General features: G+C 36.1%; 2 protein-coding genes across 2 annotated transcripts; both read left to right on the top strand.

Moving 5' to 3' along the window:
• The first annotated feature begins 281 nt into the window (after positions 1 to 281).
• LOC306878170 (triosephosphate isomerase B-like) lies at positions 282 to 8,498 on the top strand. The gene is made up of 6 exons (XM_079430349.1): positions 282 to 318; positions 415 to 499; positions 2,465 to 2,597; positions 2,683 to 2,768; positions 2,853 to 2,940; positions 6,972 to 8,498. The coding sequence occupies exons 2-6, from the start codon at positions 422 to 424 to the stop codon at positions 7,088 to 7,090; spliced, it is 504 nt and encodes a 167-aa protein (XP_079286475.1). The 5' UTR covers positions 282 to 318; positions 415 to 421; the 3' UTR covers positions 7,091 to 8,498.
• A 521-nt stretch (positions 8,499 to 9,019) lies between these two features.
• Positions 9,020 to 16,445, top strand: LOC306877532 (triosephosphate isomerase B-like). Its single transcript, XM_079429342.1, has 7 exons — positions 9,020 to 9,223; positions 10,648 to 10,771; positions 10,889 to 10,973; positions 12,568 to 12,700; positions 12,786 to 12,871; positions 12,956 to 13,043; positions 15,721 to 16,445. The coding sequence occupies exons 1-7, from the start codon at positions 9,112 to 9,114 to the stop codon at positions 15,837 to 15,839; spliced, it is 747 nt and encodes a 248-aa protein (XP_079285468.1). The 5' UTR covers positions 9,020 to 9,111; the 3' UTR covers positions 15,840 to 16,445.
• The last annotated feature ends 1,054 nt before the right edge of the window (positions 16,446 to 17,499 follow it).

The following is a 17,499-nucleotide window of genomic DNA, read 5'->3' as shown; positions in this document are numbered from 1 at the left end:
ATGCTAGGAATTGTTTGTTTCGTCTTCAGATCAAAGTTTTGGCATTTAATTTATATTATTATTATTATTAATCCCTAAAGCTGCGGAAAATAAGGAATGCTTTCACGCTCTCTAAATTACTCAATATATTGATTGACCACCACTTACGTTTGCTATAATTCTAATATTTGCAATCAGGGCTTTGCTTTGGTGGTCTGTCACATTAAAGAAGCAATTATTACGACTCGCAGTGATTTTTTCCAGTGGTGGTTTAACATGTTTCTTTTGTTTCACAGAGGTTGTGTGTGGTGCTCCATCCATCTACCTTGACTACGCCAGGTCCAAGCTTTTATTATATAAAAATAAAAAAAATGTAATTAAAATATATTTATTTAAATTCATAATTGTCACTACAAATCATTTGTCTTATTATAGCCCTGCAATGATTAAGGACTGTGGAGTAAAATGGGTTATTCTGGGACACTCCGAGAGACGCCATGTGTTTGGAGAGAGTGATGAGGTAACTCAATGCTTTTACACACATGAAATCTTATTTTCATAATAGAAAAAAATATCAGCTGTTGTGGAGTGAATATAGTCCTCCATGTGTTTTATGTAGTTCACGAGCAATTTGTTTATTTTTTTATTTAATAGAAAATTAAGTTAATTTAACAATGCTTTTGAAATGCAGTAATTATTTTAAATGTATTTTATGTCAGTATAATGTGTTGACTTTGGATAAGCTACACTAAAACAGTGTTTTACTGCCCCCTAGTGTGTGATTTACAGTAGTTCTGTGCATCTGAATTATGAGTGAGTAAAGTGACATACAGCCAAGTATGGTGACCCATACTCGGAATTCGTGCTCTGCATTTAACCCATCCAACGTGCACACACACAGCAGTGAACACACACACACACACCGTGAACACACACCCGGAGCAGTGGGCAGCCATTTATGCTGCGGCGCCCGGGGAGCAGTTGGGGGTTATGCAAATGTAACCACGACCCCAGTGATGTCACCCACTACTAATCAGGCTCACATAACTTAAAATATAAGTATGTCATTCATAGTTCTATAATACTAAAACATCAAGTTAAAGTCAAAGGTATTCTGCAAAAAAAAATTACTTTGACAACACAAATGAGCTTCCTTTTAAAAGAAACCTACTGGACAAATACTAAAAGAGCACATTTTCAATTAGTCCTTTTACGGTGAATCCCACCCATTCTTTTAAGCGAGTATCTCACTCATGGTAACTGAAGTAAACCTAAGATGCATAGAAGTTTAATGTAAAATGTATTATGCAAATTTGAACATATCCCCAGCAATATCAGATTAAGATTCATTCTTTATTGTCTTCAGAAGAGAACTTTTTTTTTCACAGACTGTACCAGAAGCTGTAGTACACATAATACACACATTTTCCACCAAATTAATAAAAAAAAAATGAAGTGAAGTGACATACTGCCAAGTATGGTGACCCATACTCGGAATTCGTGCTCTGCATTTAACCCATCCAACACACACACACACCGTGAACATACACCCGGAGCAGTGGGCAGCCATTTATGCTGCGGCGCCCGGGGAGCAGTTTGGGGTTCGGTGCCTTGCTCAAGGGCACCTCAGTCGTGGTATTGAGGGTGGAGAGAACGCTGGACATTCACTCCCCCCACCTACAATCCCTGCCGTCCCGAGACTCGAACCCGCAACCTTTGGATTACGAGTCCGACTCTCCAACCATTAGGCCACGACTTCAAATACAAATATACATGCTTTTACAGCAACAACAGCATCCATGCACATCATCCTGCACCAAATATTCATTTACACGTACACTCATCTACCATTTAAGCATACTGTATCTAAAGAAACATATTTACAGAAACAATGACATAAAATAATACATGTTGAGCTACTATGATATAACCTGACAAACAAATATCCATCAAATCTTTTTTTAACAGTCACAAAGGGCTTTCTTTTATAGAAAACCTACTGGACAAATACTAAAAGAGCATATTTCTAAATAGAAGTCGTGCAGTGAACCTCTCCCATTATTTTGAATGGGTACCTCACTGTTGGTGACTCAGTCTTGCATAAGCAGCAGCATTTGACCCAACTGGAAGAAGGCATCATGGGTATGCAAATTAGCCTATACTCCCCACATTGTCTCTGGACACAAATTAGATAAAAGTAGCATCTGTTTGAGGTTGATTTTAGTTTTTAGAAGATTTATTGTAGTAACATTATTTTGAACAGTAAAATTACAAGAGCATTGTTTTTTTGTGATTTTAAAAGTGATTAAAACATCAAGACAATTAGGGTTATTCAAATTTGCCAAGCTCAAAAATAAAAGCCTGTTTCGGTACAAAACCGTATAACAGCTTCACATAATTGGCGTTAATCATTCACCATTTCTTATCAAATCAAATATCATATGCATTCTCTGATCTTTCTCTCTTGAATAATTGTTGCTGATAGTTGATTGGGCAGAAGGTCGCTCATGCTCTTGAGAACGGTTTGGGTGTGATCGCCTGCATTGGTGAGAAGCTGGATGAGAGGGAGGCTGGAATCACAGAGAAAGTTGTTTTTGCACAGACCAAGTTCATCGCAGGTATCTTTCAATTTAGTGAAGCATACGTGTATATTATAATAAAACATCCCTTGTATTTTATATAAGACTATATCATCTCTTTTAGATAACGTGAAGGACTGGAGCAAAGTGGTCCTCGCTTATGAGCCTGTGTGGGCCATTGGCACTGGCAAAACCGCATCACCCCAGCAGGTAGAGACAAGCCGTTTGAATCCGAACATGGAGGCTTTTTAAACATGTTTCATTTACCTCAGTCTTTCTCTGCTGTTTTCACAGGCTCAGGAGGTGCATGACAAACTCAGGCAGTGGATGAAGGCCTATGTCTCAGAAGCTGTCGCCAACTCTATCAGGATCATTTATGGAGGTCAGTGTCTATGATTTCCTCTCCAAGCAAATGTAAAAAATGGTGTTTTAAAAACACATGTGACAATGTGGTGTATGTTTTTCTTTTTACACTTATAGAGGAGCTTTCGATTAAAGAAAACCTACTGGACAAATACTGAAAGAGCACATTTGTAATAACACATCTTCAGTAGGGGTGGGCGTATCGATCCTAATATCGATAGTATCGATACCAACGTTGGTATTGGTATCGGATCAATACTAGCCTGATAAGATCGATACTTTAGGTTCATTTTTTCTCCTATACGCTTAATACATACAACACAGTGTAGACATATCTGGGTGCATATGCCGCTCTTTTCACATCTCTTATGCAAACATTGCTGCTATGCTGTGTTTGGTTGTCATGCCATCACATGACTCAGCGGCTCCGAGCGCGAGCGGATACAGTGAGAGATGGAACGGAACTCCGAGTTACAAAAGAAATGAAAAGGAGAGGAAGGAAATCCCTCACATAGTGCATATTATACCTGTATACCGAATTTGTCCTTTTTATACAGTATCACTGTAAGGTGTGGACTGAGTTTAGCTTTTTAAAATTATTTCTTAATGCATTAAGACACTTTAAATTTTCATTATAACGGTTTTCTATGGGAGTAAAATGCTTAACATGTTGTTTAGCATGTTTGCATATATATTCTGGTCTCAGCTGCTTGCAACATATTATATTTTATTAACAAGCTGTATACCGAATTTAGTTTTTATTTATTTATTTGGTCTTTATCACTGTCTTCCTCCATTCATTAATTGCACCATATTAAATGTTTTTATATTGCAATTAGAGAAAATGAAATTCAGCGTGTTGCATTCATGTTCTGGGTTCATCTGCTTACCTGTACATACATAGTAGGCCTATATATTTTGATAAACTATACCGAATTTGGCCTTTTCATATCACAGTTTTGTTTTATTGCGATAATAACAAACAAATATTACAGTATGTATAAAACAAACAGAAAATACAGTACGTACATAACATACTAAAATCCTTTCAATAATAAACGAGTTATGGTTTAATAGTTCTTTTTCATATCAATGTCTTCATTCAATAAGCCACTTACGTTAAACTTTTCTTTATAATGTTTTTTTATGGGAGGAAAATACATAATGTGAAAACTTTGAGCGTTGCTTTCATATTCTGGGCACATCTGCTTACTTGTATATCTAGTTTGCAACATTAATAAGGTGTATACTGAGTTTTGTCTTTTAATATTATGTTCTTAATTTATTAAGCCACATTAATTATTTTTATAACTCTTTTCTTTGGGAGGAAAATACTTAACATGAAACTGTTTATTGCTTTCATGTTCTGGGCTCCTCTGCCTGCAAAGTCCTTTTACAAAGGCAAATAATATCCACGTAGCTTTAAGGTGAATATAATATTAATATTGTTGAAACTTGAACCAACTTTTGCTTTAATTAAATTATATATTGGTTAAACAAATGAAGTCCATCTAGTAGTTGGCAAATCAAATTGATTAAAAACAAGGAACATGTAAAAATGTAAAGAAATGTATAAACTTATGATGGACAATGCTGTGAATGCTGACACATGTTAACTTTTGCTGTTTGTTTTCAGACCAGCTTTAAATCAAGCTTCTTTTTAAAAGAAACCTACTGGACAAATACTAAAACAATGAATTTCCATCCAGTAATTGTGGCGTGATCCTCTCCTGTCACTGAGAGCAGCTTCCTCGCTCATGGTGACTGAAGAACTTTAAGGAGGTTGTGGTTGCAGTCATGTGACAGCAGTGTTGCATACTGCTGCTTCATATGTGAATCATGGAATAATGCCTACTGATTCACATCATATTTTTCCAAAAATGTGTAGGCAGCACACAGTGCTGTATTCAGTGAAGAAGTGGTAATGTATTCCATTCCACATATATCCATAGTAACATTCAACAACAACCATTTAAAGTGAAAGGCATTATGAGTATGCATATTTAAACACAATTCATTGCTGCCTATGAGTGATGGACAGACGTATCACATGTGTATAACATGCAATCTTTTATTACTTTGTGTGACTTGTTTTGTTTGTTTTATGAAGGGTTTGGCTAAACGGGCCAATATGAAACCATTAACTAGTACTCTTCCGTTTTATTATACATATCTCAGATGAGTTTTATTCATTTACAGACATTTTGAATGATTAGTTAAAAACTATAAACACTGGTTCCTGGGTTCACAGAAATCTGCTGAAGCATGAAAATTTTGAAACATTTTTAAACCGTTATGAACTTCTCATACAAATGACTTGCAAAAGCTTCACAAAGCAGAGCTTCCAAAACACTCATCACTGATTTCTACAGACAATGTGTTAATGTATGTTTGATAGATGCATAACTTTATTTCTTTTTTATAGGTAAAATAAAGGAGCTTCCTTTTAAAGGAAACTTACTGGACAAATATTGAAAGAGCAAACTTCTAACTAAGCATTTTATAGTGACTCCAACCCATCACTTTAAGCGAGTATCTCACTCATGGTGACTGAAACAGACCTAAGGTGAATGGAAGTTCAACTTGTGAAATGTATTATTATTATTATGTCATTTTAAACATGCCCCAGTGATGTCACCCACCACTAATCAGGCAAATGTTTCTGGACAAACATGGTTATAATGTTATGCAAGTACTCGCAAAGTAACATGTATTATATATATATGTATGTGCGCTATACACTATAAAACTCAATATTATTTCAACACAGAGCAGTCAAGCTCAAGCTTTTATAATATGTCAAAATCTATTTTTAACAGGCCTGAATGGGCTTCTTTTTAAAAGAAACCTACTAGACAAATACTAAAAGAGCACGTTATCAGTTTGTTACTGTGCTGTGAACCTCTCGCATCACTGTGAGTATCTCACTCATGGTGACTAAAGCAAACAATGTGAATGGAAATTAAACATGAAATGCATTATTACACAAATTTAAACACACCCCCAGTGTTGTCACCTACTAGATGTCATGCACCTTGTTGGCACGTAAGCAATAGAAAAAAGTAACCGCTTGTAGAACTTTAATATTATCTTACAATAAAAAGTCAAGATCATGTTTTTGAAATATTCCAAGATAGCTTTTTCTTTTTTTTTTACCACTTTGAAGGGGCATCCTTTTAGAGGAAACCTACTGGACAAATACTGAAAGAGTAAATTTCTATCTAGCTGTTGTGCAGTAAAACTCTCCCATTACTGTGAGTGAGCGTCTCATTCATGGTGACAGATATTTTCATTATATTCAAAACTATCAGTATGTACAAAACTGGAGAGTGAGACTGTAGTGAAAGATAAGACACTAGCAAGCCAGATTGGCAATGATCAACACTGAGGAACATGTGACTGCAATTAGAATCAACCACTTCAAACAGCCATATAAGAAACAAAAATACAACTTTACTGTAGTATATTACTTTTTTGGTTCACCCGTGGTTTACTGCCCATACTTTCCCAAGAACTTTTAAGACAGCATGATTTATGGTAGTTTTAAAACTCAACAATTAATGAATGTGGATTAAAAATATGTTTGGATCCATGTCCTAATACAAGTCTTTCTGATTTTAACAGAAGAAAAAGGGTTTCCTTTTAAAGGAAATCTACTGGACAAATACTATAAGAGACCATTTCTGACTAGCAATTGTTCAGTCAATATCTCCTATGACTTTGAGTGGGTACCTCATTAGTGGTGACTGAAACGATGACATTAAACATGATGGGCATTATAGGTATGGGAAATGAGGGTGGTGCAATGCCTTCATAGTACATTTCCACCATGATACCAATAGTGTAGTTTATTATAAACAACTGGTGAAGCTGCTTACATTAGTGCTCTTGGGGAAAGAATTTGCTTGACTTTCAGAAGATTTAGAGACATTGTCCATTTGAGCAGATCCAAATACCATAATACAAATATTTGATTGTGTGCTGCTATAATTAATTGTAAATAAGAATCCTTGGTCAAAATCTCACACTTTTTATTGTCCACCACTTCAGGATCCGTAACTGGAGGGACCTGCAAGGAACTTGCTTCTCAGAAAGATGTGGACGGCTTCCTGGTGGGCGGCGCTTCCTTGAAACCAGAGTTTATCGACATTATTAACGCAAAAGCTTAAAGCGATAAAGCCATCATCTACCTAACCCCTAAGGCTTAGGTCTGATCCCAAATCCTTCTCTTCTTTAGAAAGTGTTATTGTGGTTTTGTTGCTGTCGCTTCATTTAAAAAAAAATATTATTACAAAGGTATTATTATTACTTCTACATGCAAACTATCATTCATTTGTAAACAAGTCTCTCACTAAAGCTGCCTTTATTTGATCAAATACATTTTTCAGAAATAGTAAAAAATGTTAAATTAACTGTTTTCTATTTTAAAATGTATTATAATTTATTCTTGTGATGTAAAGCTGAATTTTCAGCAGCTATTACTCCAGTGTCACAACCCTTCAGAATATCTTCTGTATATATATATATTAAACGTATACATGTATATATATTTTTTCACAATTAAACCTTTAAGTATTGACCCATTTTGAACAGTAGTGTAATCTATACTGCATAAATCAATTTATCATAAAAAATTACACAAAGCCTACAGGTTACTTGGTTCTGAACTACAAGGAATCTTATTTTCTGTATTCACGCAGTTTTTTTTAATTAAAGTATGGAATATTTGTACTAGACACAATTCTTGTATTGCACCTCAGAGTGATAGTGTGCAACTTAAAGTGTGATTGGAAATGGCAGAAAAGATTCTATATACAATCTAAAAAAACAATCAATAGGAAGCACACTGTATATGCAAACCCTTGCAACTTGTCAGTTTGTAGACTTGGCAGTTTCTAGTAGCATCAAAAACAAACAAACATCAGATTTAATTCTTTATTTTTCTCTCAAGATAAGAAAGTAGGTACATTATGTACAGATCAGCATCTACAAACGGCAGTATTTTCTTTATGAACTCCACTGTATATGAACACACGGAGCTCTAGATAGGGCAGACATTAGGGCTTTGAGAGGTTGAGCTGTAAAAGAAAAAACAGGTGCAAGTACAGTCCAGTCGAAATACTTACTGCCAAGCACTGACTACATATAAACCAATCACAACATTGCATTACAGAACACAATAGAGGAAAGAAGAGGGAGACAAGAGGAACATGCAGGAAGAACAGATTGCTGAAATTTTTTTTTAAAGATGAGACAAAGCAAAAAGAGTCGATGGCTTAAGTTGAAATTAGGTTTTGGAGGCAAATCTAAAATGTTAAATTTAGTATTTGTTTTGGGGAGAAATGTTAAATATGGCAGATTTGTTTTGGTTGTTTTTGGCAGATATGTTAAATATGGTAATTTGTTTTTGGCAGATATGTTAAATATGGTAATTTGTTTTTGGCAGATATGTTAAATATGGCAGATTTGTTTTTGGCAGATATGTTAAATATGGTAGATTTGTTTTTGCTATTTCACTTGGTTGTTTCAAAAGTAATAGAAATATTAAATAAAATATTCAGAGTTGCCCACCCCGTTAATATGCACCAGTCCATGTGAGTGAGATTCTCTTTCGCACCACAGTATATTGCAGAAAGCAGGTGAATAGATATATTTTTACCTCTTTTAAAAATTGTACAAATACAGTCAGGAGTTACATCATGATAAACATACAATGAATAAATACAATTGAAATATAGAAATAACCATAAAAAGTTAAACAAAGACAAATACTGACACATTTACAGATTTATTTTCAAACTTAGAGTTTTTAGGTATTATTGAACTTCTGCCTTTAAAATGAAATTTTCCCCATATTTCTATTACATTTGTTACATTTTATTTACATTACAAAGTTTAGATATTAGAAGTAAGCATAATGTCATAAATTAAATAAAAATAAAAAATATAACATTTTCAAAACGTTTAAAAATGAACGGTGGACATGGATTTAATATCCATTATGATGAAATGACGTTTATTTTCGCAGGCGTGCTGCCTTGAGCCAATGGCAAGCGTCGGGGGCGGAGCTTATAAGACAGCCTTATATAAACTCAGGCGGACAGCATTTCCTCGCCGTCTCTTCGACCGGAGGTTGTGCGTAATTTTTCATACATCAATAATTTTCTGTTGAAAGCAACACTTTGCAGTCATGACTGGCAGGAAGTTTTTCGTCGGTGGTAACTGGAAATTGAACGGCGACAAAAAGAGCATTGAAGAGCTCGCCAACACATTGAATAAAGCCAAACTCAACCCAGACGCCGGTGCGTATTTGATTCAGTTTCCTCTTCTCTAGGCACAATCACATGCCGCTGCAAACACAGGCCTTTGGGGGGTTGTGCAGCCCACTGCATTGACCCTGAGATGACATTCACGCGGGACTTTTGATATATAACCCATCATATCATTTACAGGCTTTTTCTCGTTGTATTTATCAGCTCAGTTTTCTAAATCAGTCTATAGCTCCTAACCTTCTTGGATTAATCAGTAACGAGACAGAAGTGTCCAGCATAGATTGTGTCCTAACATTTAAACCAGCTTCGTTTTTGATAGCAGAGGCTATATACAGCACTATTCGTCGATTGCCCGAATAGTGAATGAGCATGAAATGGGTGTGTGATTTCCAGCACGTAGGCACAGTGTGCATGTTCAAGGTCTGTCAAATCAAATGACAAGATGATCAATACGCTCGGTTTATCAGCAAAACTGTGCTATATTATCATATGCTGTTTCTTTAAAAAGAACGATAGTGGCTACAAAACCGTATTTTTGTGAGAGCTTGCGTTTCCGCTATATTCACTGTGACGTAAATCTGCATCACTGTCCAGACAGGGTTGATCTGTCAATAGCACAACACTGGACTTTAAATCGATAAAGTCCCAAAGTCATGCTGCTTGTGCGTCGCCAAACCCGAGAGAAGGTCATGGGTCAGCTTGTGCCTTTTTGCTTTCCTTCATGCCCTCTGTAGTATGCTGTCATATGAGCAACTTTCCTTTGACCTTTTATCAAGGGGGATACAGTGCCCTTTACAGTGAGTTCAATTTAGTCTGACCCAAGATACATTTACAGTGTAAATGCCATATCCAATGGCAATACAGTAATACAGACGTTTTATTAACCCTAAAATAAAAAACTGACATGAAATAATAGTCAGGCGTGTTTTATATAAAACCACTTGTTTTGTATCATATTGTTCAACACATGAGGAGGTAAAAAAAACTTCAGCAATTCACTCCCAAACTGAGCTGTGATATACTCTTTGGTTCAGATGAGCTCTGACAGCTTGTAATGTATATTGAAAGATGAACAAATTAATGTTATTCAAAAACCTTTTGTCAGATTTGATACATTTTAACAATTTTTTGTTTCAATCCATTAAATTTTCATCTTGAAATATCTATAACAATATAAAAGTGAGTCTGTTATTGTATTGTAAGAAAAAAATAATTAACCATCTTGTCTCAGCTTTGCTTTCAATAGATTACTACTTTTAGAAGACATACTTTTGTGAATTTGTCAAAAAAAAAATCTAATATTCTATCTTCCGTTGTTCTAATCAAGATGTCCTGTCAGCAATCTGAATGGTTAAATATCTTCTGTTTGTTAGTCTGTCACATTAAAGAAGCAATTATTACGACTCGCAGTGATTTTTCCAGTGGTGGTTTAACATGTTTCTTTTGTTTCACAGAGGTTGTGTGTGGTGCTCCATCCATCTACCTCGACTACGCCAGGTCCAAGCTGAACCCTAACATCGACGTGGCGGCACAGAACTGCTACAAGGTTGCAAAGGGAGCCTTCACTGGAGAGATCAGGTACATGTCAACCAATTTAAAGTCCAGAAAAACGGTCTCACATATAAAAAAAAATGTAATTAAAATATATTTATTTAAATTCATAATTGTCACTACAAATCATTTGTCTTATTATAGCCCTGCAATGATTAAGGACTGTGGAGTAAAATGGGTTATTCTGGGACACTCCGAGAGACGCCATGTGTTTGGAGAGAGTGATGAGGTAACTCAATGCTTTTACACACATGAAATCTTATTTTCATAATAGAAAAAAATATCAGCTGTTGTGGAGTGAATATAGACCTCCATGTGTTTTATGTAGTTCACAAGCAATTTGTTTATTTGTTTATTTAAGAGAAAATTAAGTTAATTTAACAATGCTTTTGAGACGCAGTAATTATTTTAAATGTATTTTATGTCAGTATAATGTGTTGACTTTGGATAAGCTACACTAAAACAGTGTTTTACTGCCCCCTAGTGTGTGATTTACAGTAGTTCTGTGCATCTGAATTATCAAGTGCATACTGAGTGTTTAGTTATATCTACTTCACCTACTGCTACTTTTTGGCTAAAACCACAATTTTCAGACTCGTTACCTGTGGCATTACTAAAAGCTAATTTGCTCCGGTTTAAAGAATCTCTCACTTTTGTTTAGAAAACCTGCTGGACAAACACTAAAAGAGCACATTTCTGAGATGGTCCTCACTGCAGAACACAAGATCTAGATCCAACTCCTCCCACCTTACATATACCTGAACCTACCCATCTTCAATAAATTATTTTGACAACACAAATGAGCTTCCTTTTAAAGGAAACCTACTGGACAAATACTAAAAGAACAAATTTTCAATTAGTCCTTTTACGGTGAATCCCACCCATTCTTTTAAGCGATTATCTCACTCATGGTAACTGAAGTAAACCTAAGATGCATAGAAGTTTAATGTAAATGTATTATGCAAATTTGAACACATCCCCAGCAATATCAGATTCAGATTCATTCTTTATTGTCTTCAGAAGAGGACTTTTTTTTTTTTTCTTTTTCACAGACTGTACCAGAAGCTGTAGTACACATAATACACACATTTTCCACCAAATACAAATATACATGCATTTACAGCAACAACAGCATCCATGCACATCATCTTGCACCAAATATTCATTTACACGTACACTCATCTACCAATTAAGCATACTGTATCTAAAGAAGCATGTTTACAGAAACAATGACATAAAATAATACATGTTTAGCTGCTATGATATAATCTGACAAACAAATATTCATCAAATCTTTTTTTAACAGTCACAAAGGGCTTCCTTTTATAGAAAACCTACTGGACAAATACTAAAAGAGCACATTTCTAACTAGAAGTCGTGCAGTGAACCTCTCCCATTATTTTGAATGGGTACCTCACTGTTGGTGACTCAGTCTTGCATAAGCAGCAGCATTTGACCCAACTGGAAGAAGGCATTATGAGTATGCAAATTAGCCTATACTCCCCACATTGTCTCTGGACACAAATTAGATAAAAGTAGCATCTGTTTGAGGTTGATTTTAGTTTTTAGAAGATTTATTGTAGTAACATTATTTTGAACAGTAAAATTAAAAGAGCATTGTTTTTTTGTGATTTTAAAAGTGATTAAAACATCAAGACAATTAGGGTTATTCAAATTTGCCAAGCTCAAAAATAAAAGCCTGTTTCGGTACAAAACCGTATAACAGCTTCACATAATTGGCGTTAATCATTCACCATTTCTTATCAAATCAAATATCATATGCATTCTCTGATCTTTCTCTTTTAAATAATTGTTGCTGATAGTTGATTGGGCAGAAGGTCGCTCATGCTCTTGAGAACGGTTTGGGTGTGATCGCCTGCATTGGTGAGAAGCTGGATGAGAGGGAGGCCGGAATCACAGAGAAAGTTGTTTTTGCACAGACCAAGTTCATCGCAGGTATCTTTCAATTTAGTGAAGCATGCATGTATATTATAATAAAACATCCCTTGTATTTTATATAAGACTATATCATCTCTTTTAGATAACGTGAAGGACTGGAGTAAAGTGGTCCTCGCTTATGAGCCTGTGTGGGCCATTGGCACTGGCAAAACCGCATCACCCCAGCAGGTAGAGACAAGCTGTTTGAATCCAAACATGGAGGCTTTTTAAACATGTTTCATTTACCTCAGTCTTTCTCTGCTGTTTTTACAGGCTCAGGAGGTGCATGACAAACTCAGGCAGTGGATGAAGGCCAATGTCTCAGAAGCTGTCGCCAACTCTATCAGGATCATTTATGGAGGTCAGCGTCTATGTTTTCCACTCCAAACTGCTGAATTAAAAAATGGTATTTTAAAAACACATGTGACAATGTGCAGTACATTTTTTTTAATACTTATAAAGGAGCTTTCTATTAAAGAGAACCTACTGGACAAATACTGAAAGAACAAATTTCTAATAATATATCTTCAGTAAAACTCTCTCATCACTCTCAATAGGTACATCAGTCATGGTGACTACAGCAAAGTTAATATTGTTGTAACTTGAACCAACTTTTGCTTTAATTAAATTATATATTGGTTAAACAAATGAAGTCCATCTAGTAGTTGGTAAATCAAATTGATAATTACAAAAGTATCTAAAGCCATTTTCTGTATGCAAATATAGACACACCCCCTTTTATGTTGTCACTGCCCACCTGCTGCTCATGAAAAACAAGGAACGTGTAAAAATGTAAAGAAATGTAAAAATTTAGGATGGCCAATGCTGTGAATGTTTAATGCGTACACATGCTGACACAGTGCTAGTGTTGTGTTACTGTAAGCTCTGGGAAGCCAGTGGTTACTTTATGATTGCTTTGGGAAGATTTATAGTTCATGCTTGTTTATACTGGCTACAGTATATTTGTATAAAAGCAATATATCAAGATTTATTATAGTCATGCCACACAACTACATAAACACACATCAAACTACCTGTTCAGTACTCAGACAAGTTTAAAGTATGTAGTAACAACATTGAGTTGTTTTATAATTAAAACTATTACTCTTTACATAAAGTGTGTATAATATTGTGTTTGTGCTATTTTGCATATTGTCCATTTTTGTATATTTTTTTATTATCTGTGTCCTGTCGCTGTCATTCTGTCACACTGTGGAGCTACTGTCTCTAAAACAAATTTCTCGTATGTGCAAACATACCTGGCAATAAATCTGATTCTGATATATTAACTACTAACTGTTACACTTAAAGCTTGACACATGTCAACTTCTGCTGTTCGTTTTTAGACCAGCTTTAAATGGATCTTCTTTTAAAACCAATATAGCAGGGCTTCCTTTTAAAAAAAGCCTACTAGACAAATACTAAAAGAGTACATTATCAGTTTGTTACTGTGCTGTGAACCTCTCCCATCACTGTGAGTATCTCACTCATGGTGACTAAAGCAAACAATGTGAATGGAAATTAAACATGAAATGCATTATTACGCAAATTTAAATAGTCACTTACTAGATGTCATGCACCCTGTGTTTATGTTGGCACGTAAGCAACAGAATAAAGTAACCACTTGTAGAGCTTTAAGTAAAGTAAAGTCGTGACGTATTGTCAAGTATGGTGACCCATACTCGAAATTGGTGCTCTGCGTTTAACCCATCCAAGTGCACACACACAGCAGTGAGTAGTGAACAAATCCACACACACACACACACACACACCCGGAGCAGTGGGCAGCCATGCTGCAGCGCCCGGGGAGCAATTGGGGGTTCGGTGCCTTGCTCAAGGGCACCTCAGTCGTGGTATTGAGGGTGGAGAGAGCGCTGGACATTCACTCCCCCCACCTACAATTCCTGCCGGCCGGGGGCTCGAACCCGCAACCTTTCGATTACGAGTCCGACTCTCTAACCATTAGGCCACGACTTCCCCCTTTAATATTACTTTACCATATAATGTCAAGATGGTGTTTTTGAAATAATCCAAAATATATTTTTTCTTTTTTTAACCGCTTTGAAGGGGCATCCTTTTAAAGGAAACCTACTGGACAAATACTGAAAGAGTAAATTTCTATCTAGCTGTTGTGCAGTAAAACTCTCCCATTACTGTGAGTGAGCGTCTCATTCATGGTGACAGATATTTTCATTATATTCAAAACTATCAGCCAACAAGACAAACACTGCAACAGTTTTAACATATGAAGGTCTAAGGTCATTCTGTTACACAATCAATAACCAAGCTTGCAGCAACTGTATGTATAAAACTGGAGAGTGAGACTGTAGTGAAAGATAAGACACTAGCAAGCCAGATTGGCAATGATCAACACTGAGGAACATGTGACTGCAATTAGAATCAACCACTTCAAACAGCCATATAAGAAACAAAAATACAACTTTACTGTAGTATATTACTTTTTTGGTTCACCCGTGGTTTACTGCCCATACTTTCCCAAGAACTTTTAAGACAGCATGATTTATGGTAGTTTTAAAACTCAACAATTAATGAATGTGGATTAAAAAGCTGTTTGGATCCATGTTCTAATACAAGTCTTTCTGAGTTTAACAGAAGAAAAAGGGTTTCCCTTTAAAGAAAACCTACTGGACAAATACTGAAAGAATAAATTTCTAATTAGCAATTGTTCAGTCAATATCTCCTATGACTTTGAGTGGGTACCTCATTAGTGGTGACTGAAACGATGACATTAAACATGATGGGCATTATAGGTATGCAAATGAGGGTGGTGCAATGCCTTCATAGTACATTTCCACCATGATACCAATAGTGTAGTTTATTATAAACAACTGGTGAAGCTGCTTACATTAGTGCTCTTGGGGAAAGAATTTGCTTGACTTTCAGAAGATTTAGAGACATTGTCCATTTGAGCAGATCCAAATACCATAATACAAATATTTGATTGTGTGCTGCTATAATTAATTATAAATAAGAATCCTTGGTCAAAATCTCACACTTTTTATTGTCCACCACTTCAGGATCCGTAACTGGAGGGACCTGCAAGGAACTTGCTTCTCAGAAAGATGTGGACGGCTTCCTGGTGGGCGGCGCTTCCTTGAAACCAGAGTTTATCGACATTATTAACGCAAAAGCTTAAAGCGATAAAGCCATCATCTACCTAACCCCTAAGGCTTAGGTCTGATCCCAAATCCTTCTCTTCTTTAGAAAGTGTTATTGTGGTTTTGTTGCTGTCGCTTCATTTAAAAAAAAATATTATTACAAAGGGACAGATTGACACGTACTGAACACTCAAGGGTTTTATTACACAGAAACACATGCAGCCGAGTGTATTAGACATCCTACTAGTGTAGTGAACTACAGGACTGTAATGAGAACCATCATGGGGCTTAGAGCCCACGCCTTTACTTGAATAATGTTTACCAACATTCTCGTGTATTCAGTGTCAATCTAGGATGAAGTCAATCAACCTCAGTGTCTTTTTAATTCAAGCGAAACTACTTTCCATGAATGTGATTGTGTCCTAATGTTTTCCTGTCCCTCATAGTTTCTCTGAGTGGCCTATCCTGAAGGTGCTCATATGTAATAACCAATGTCATTTGGTATAAAGGACATGACAAATATATTCTAATAAATGTTTCAAAAGTGTAACTTAATTTTACTGTTTCCTCAAGTTATTGTATTTTTACACACAAACTAACAGTCATCTGTAAACAAGTCTCATTAAAGCTGCCTTTATTTGATCAAATACATTTTTTAGAAATAGTAAAAAAATTTAAATTAACTGTTTTCTATTTTAAAATGTATTCTTGTGATGTAAAGCTGAATTTTCAGTAGCTATTACTCCAGTGTCACAATCCTTCAGAATATCTTCTGTATATACAGGTCCTTTTCAAAAAATTAGCATATTGTGATAAAGTTCATTATTTTCTGTAATGTACTGATAAACATTAGACTTTCATATATTTTAGATTCATTACAACACAACTGAAGTAGTTCAAGCCTTTTATTGTTTTAATATTGATGATTTTGGCATACAGCTCATGAAAACCCAAAATTCCTAGCTCAAAAAATTAGCATATCATGAAAAGGTTCTCTAAACGAGCTATTAACCTAATCATCTGAATCAACTAATTAACTCTAAACACCTGCAAAAGATTCCTGAGGCTTTTAAAAACTCCCAGCCTGGTTCGTTACTCAAAACCGCAATCATGGGTAAGACTGCCGACCTGACTGCTGTCCAGAAGGCCATCATTGACACCCTCAAGCAAGAGGGTAAGACACAGAAAGAAATTTCTGAACGAATAGGCTGTTCCCAGAGTGCTGTATCAAGGCACCTCAGTGGGAAGTCTGTGGGAAGGAAAAAGTGTGGCAGAAAACGCAGCACAACGAGAAGAGGTGACCGGACCCTGAGGAAGATTGTGGAGAAGGACCGATTCCAGACCTTGGGGGACCTGCGGAAGCAGTGGACTGAGTCTGGAGTAGAAACATCCAGAGCCACCGTGTACAGGCGTGTGCAGGAAATGGGCTACAGGTGCCGCATTCCCCAGGTCAAGCCACTTTTGAACCAGAAACAGCGGCAGAAGCGCCTGACCTGGGCTACAGAGAAGCAGCACTGGACTGTTGCTCAGTGGTCCAAAGTACTTTTTTCGGATGAAAGCAAATTTTGCATGTCATTCGGAAATCAAGGTGCCAGAGTCTGGAGGAAGACTGGGGAGAGGGAAATGCCAAAATGCCTGAAGTCCAGTGTCAAGTACCCACAGTCAGTGATGCTGGTGTTGGTCCACTGTGTTTTATCA

Source organism: Barbus barbus, assembly GCF_936440315.1.
Source record: "Barbus barbus genome assembly, chromosome: 12".
Classification (NCBI taxonomy): domain Eukaryota; kingdom Metazoa; phylum Chordata; class Actinopteri; order Cypriniformes; family Cyprinidae; genus Barbus; species Barbus barbus.
The sequence above is the reverse complement of the archived record's forward strand: the minus strand, read 5'-3'. Positions and strand labels throughout refer to the sequence as shown.

Coding starts and splice junctions, on each gene's coding strand:
- LOC306877532 (XM_079429342.1), top strand. CDS start 9,112: ATGACTGGCAGGAAGTTTTTCGTCGGTGGTAACTGGAAATTGAACGGC. Junction 9,224..10,647: donor CAAACTCAACCCAGACGCCG/GTGCGTATTTGA, acceptor TTTGTTTCACAG/AGGTTGTGTGTGGTGCTCCA. Junction 12,872..12,955: donor AAACCGCATCACCCCAGCAG/GTAGAGACAAGC, acceptor CTGTTTTTACAG/GCTCAGGAGGTGCATGACAA.
- LOC306878170 (XM_079430349.1), top strand. CDS start 422: ATGATTAAGGACTGTGGAGTAAAATGGGTTATTCTGGGACACTCCGAG. Junction 2,598..2,682: donor ACAGACCAAGTTCATCGCAG/GTATCTTTCAAT, acceptor CATCTCTTTTAG/ATAACGTGAAGGACTGGAGC. Junction 2,941..6,971: donor TATCAGGATCATTTATGGAG/GTCAGTGTCTAT, acceptor CCACCACTTCAG/GATCCGTAACTGGAGGGACC.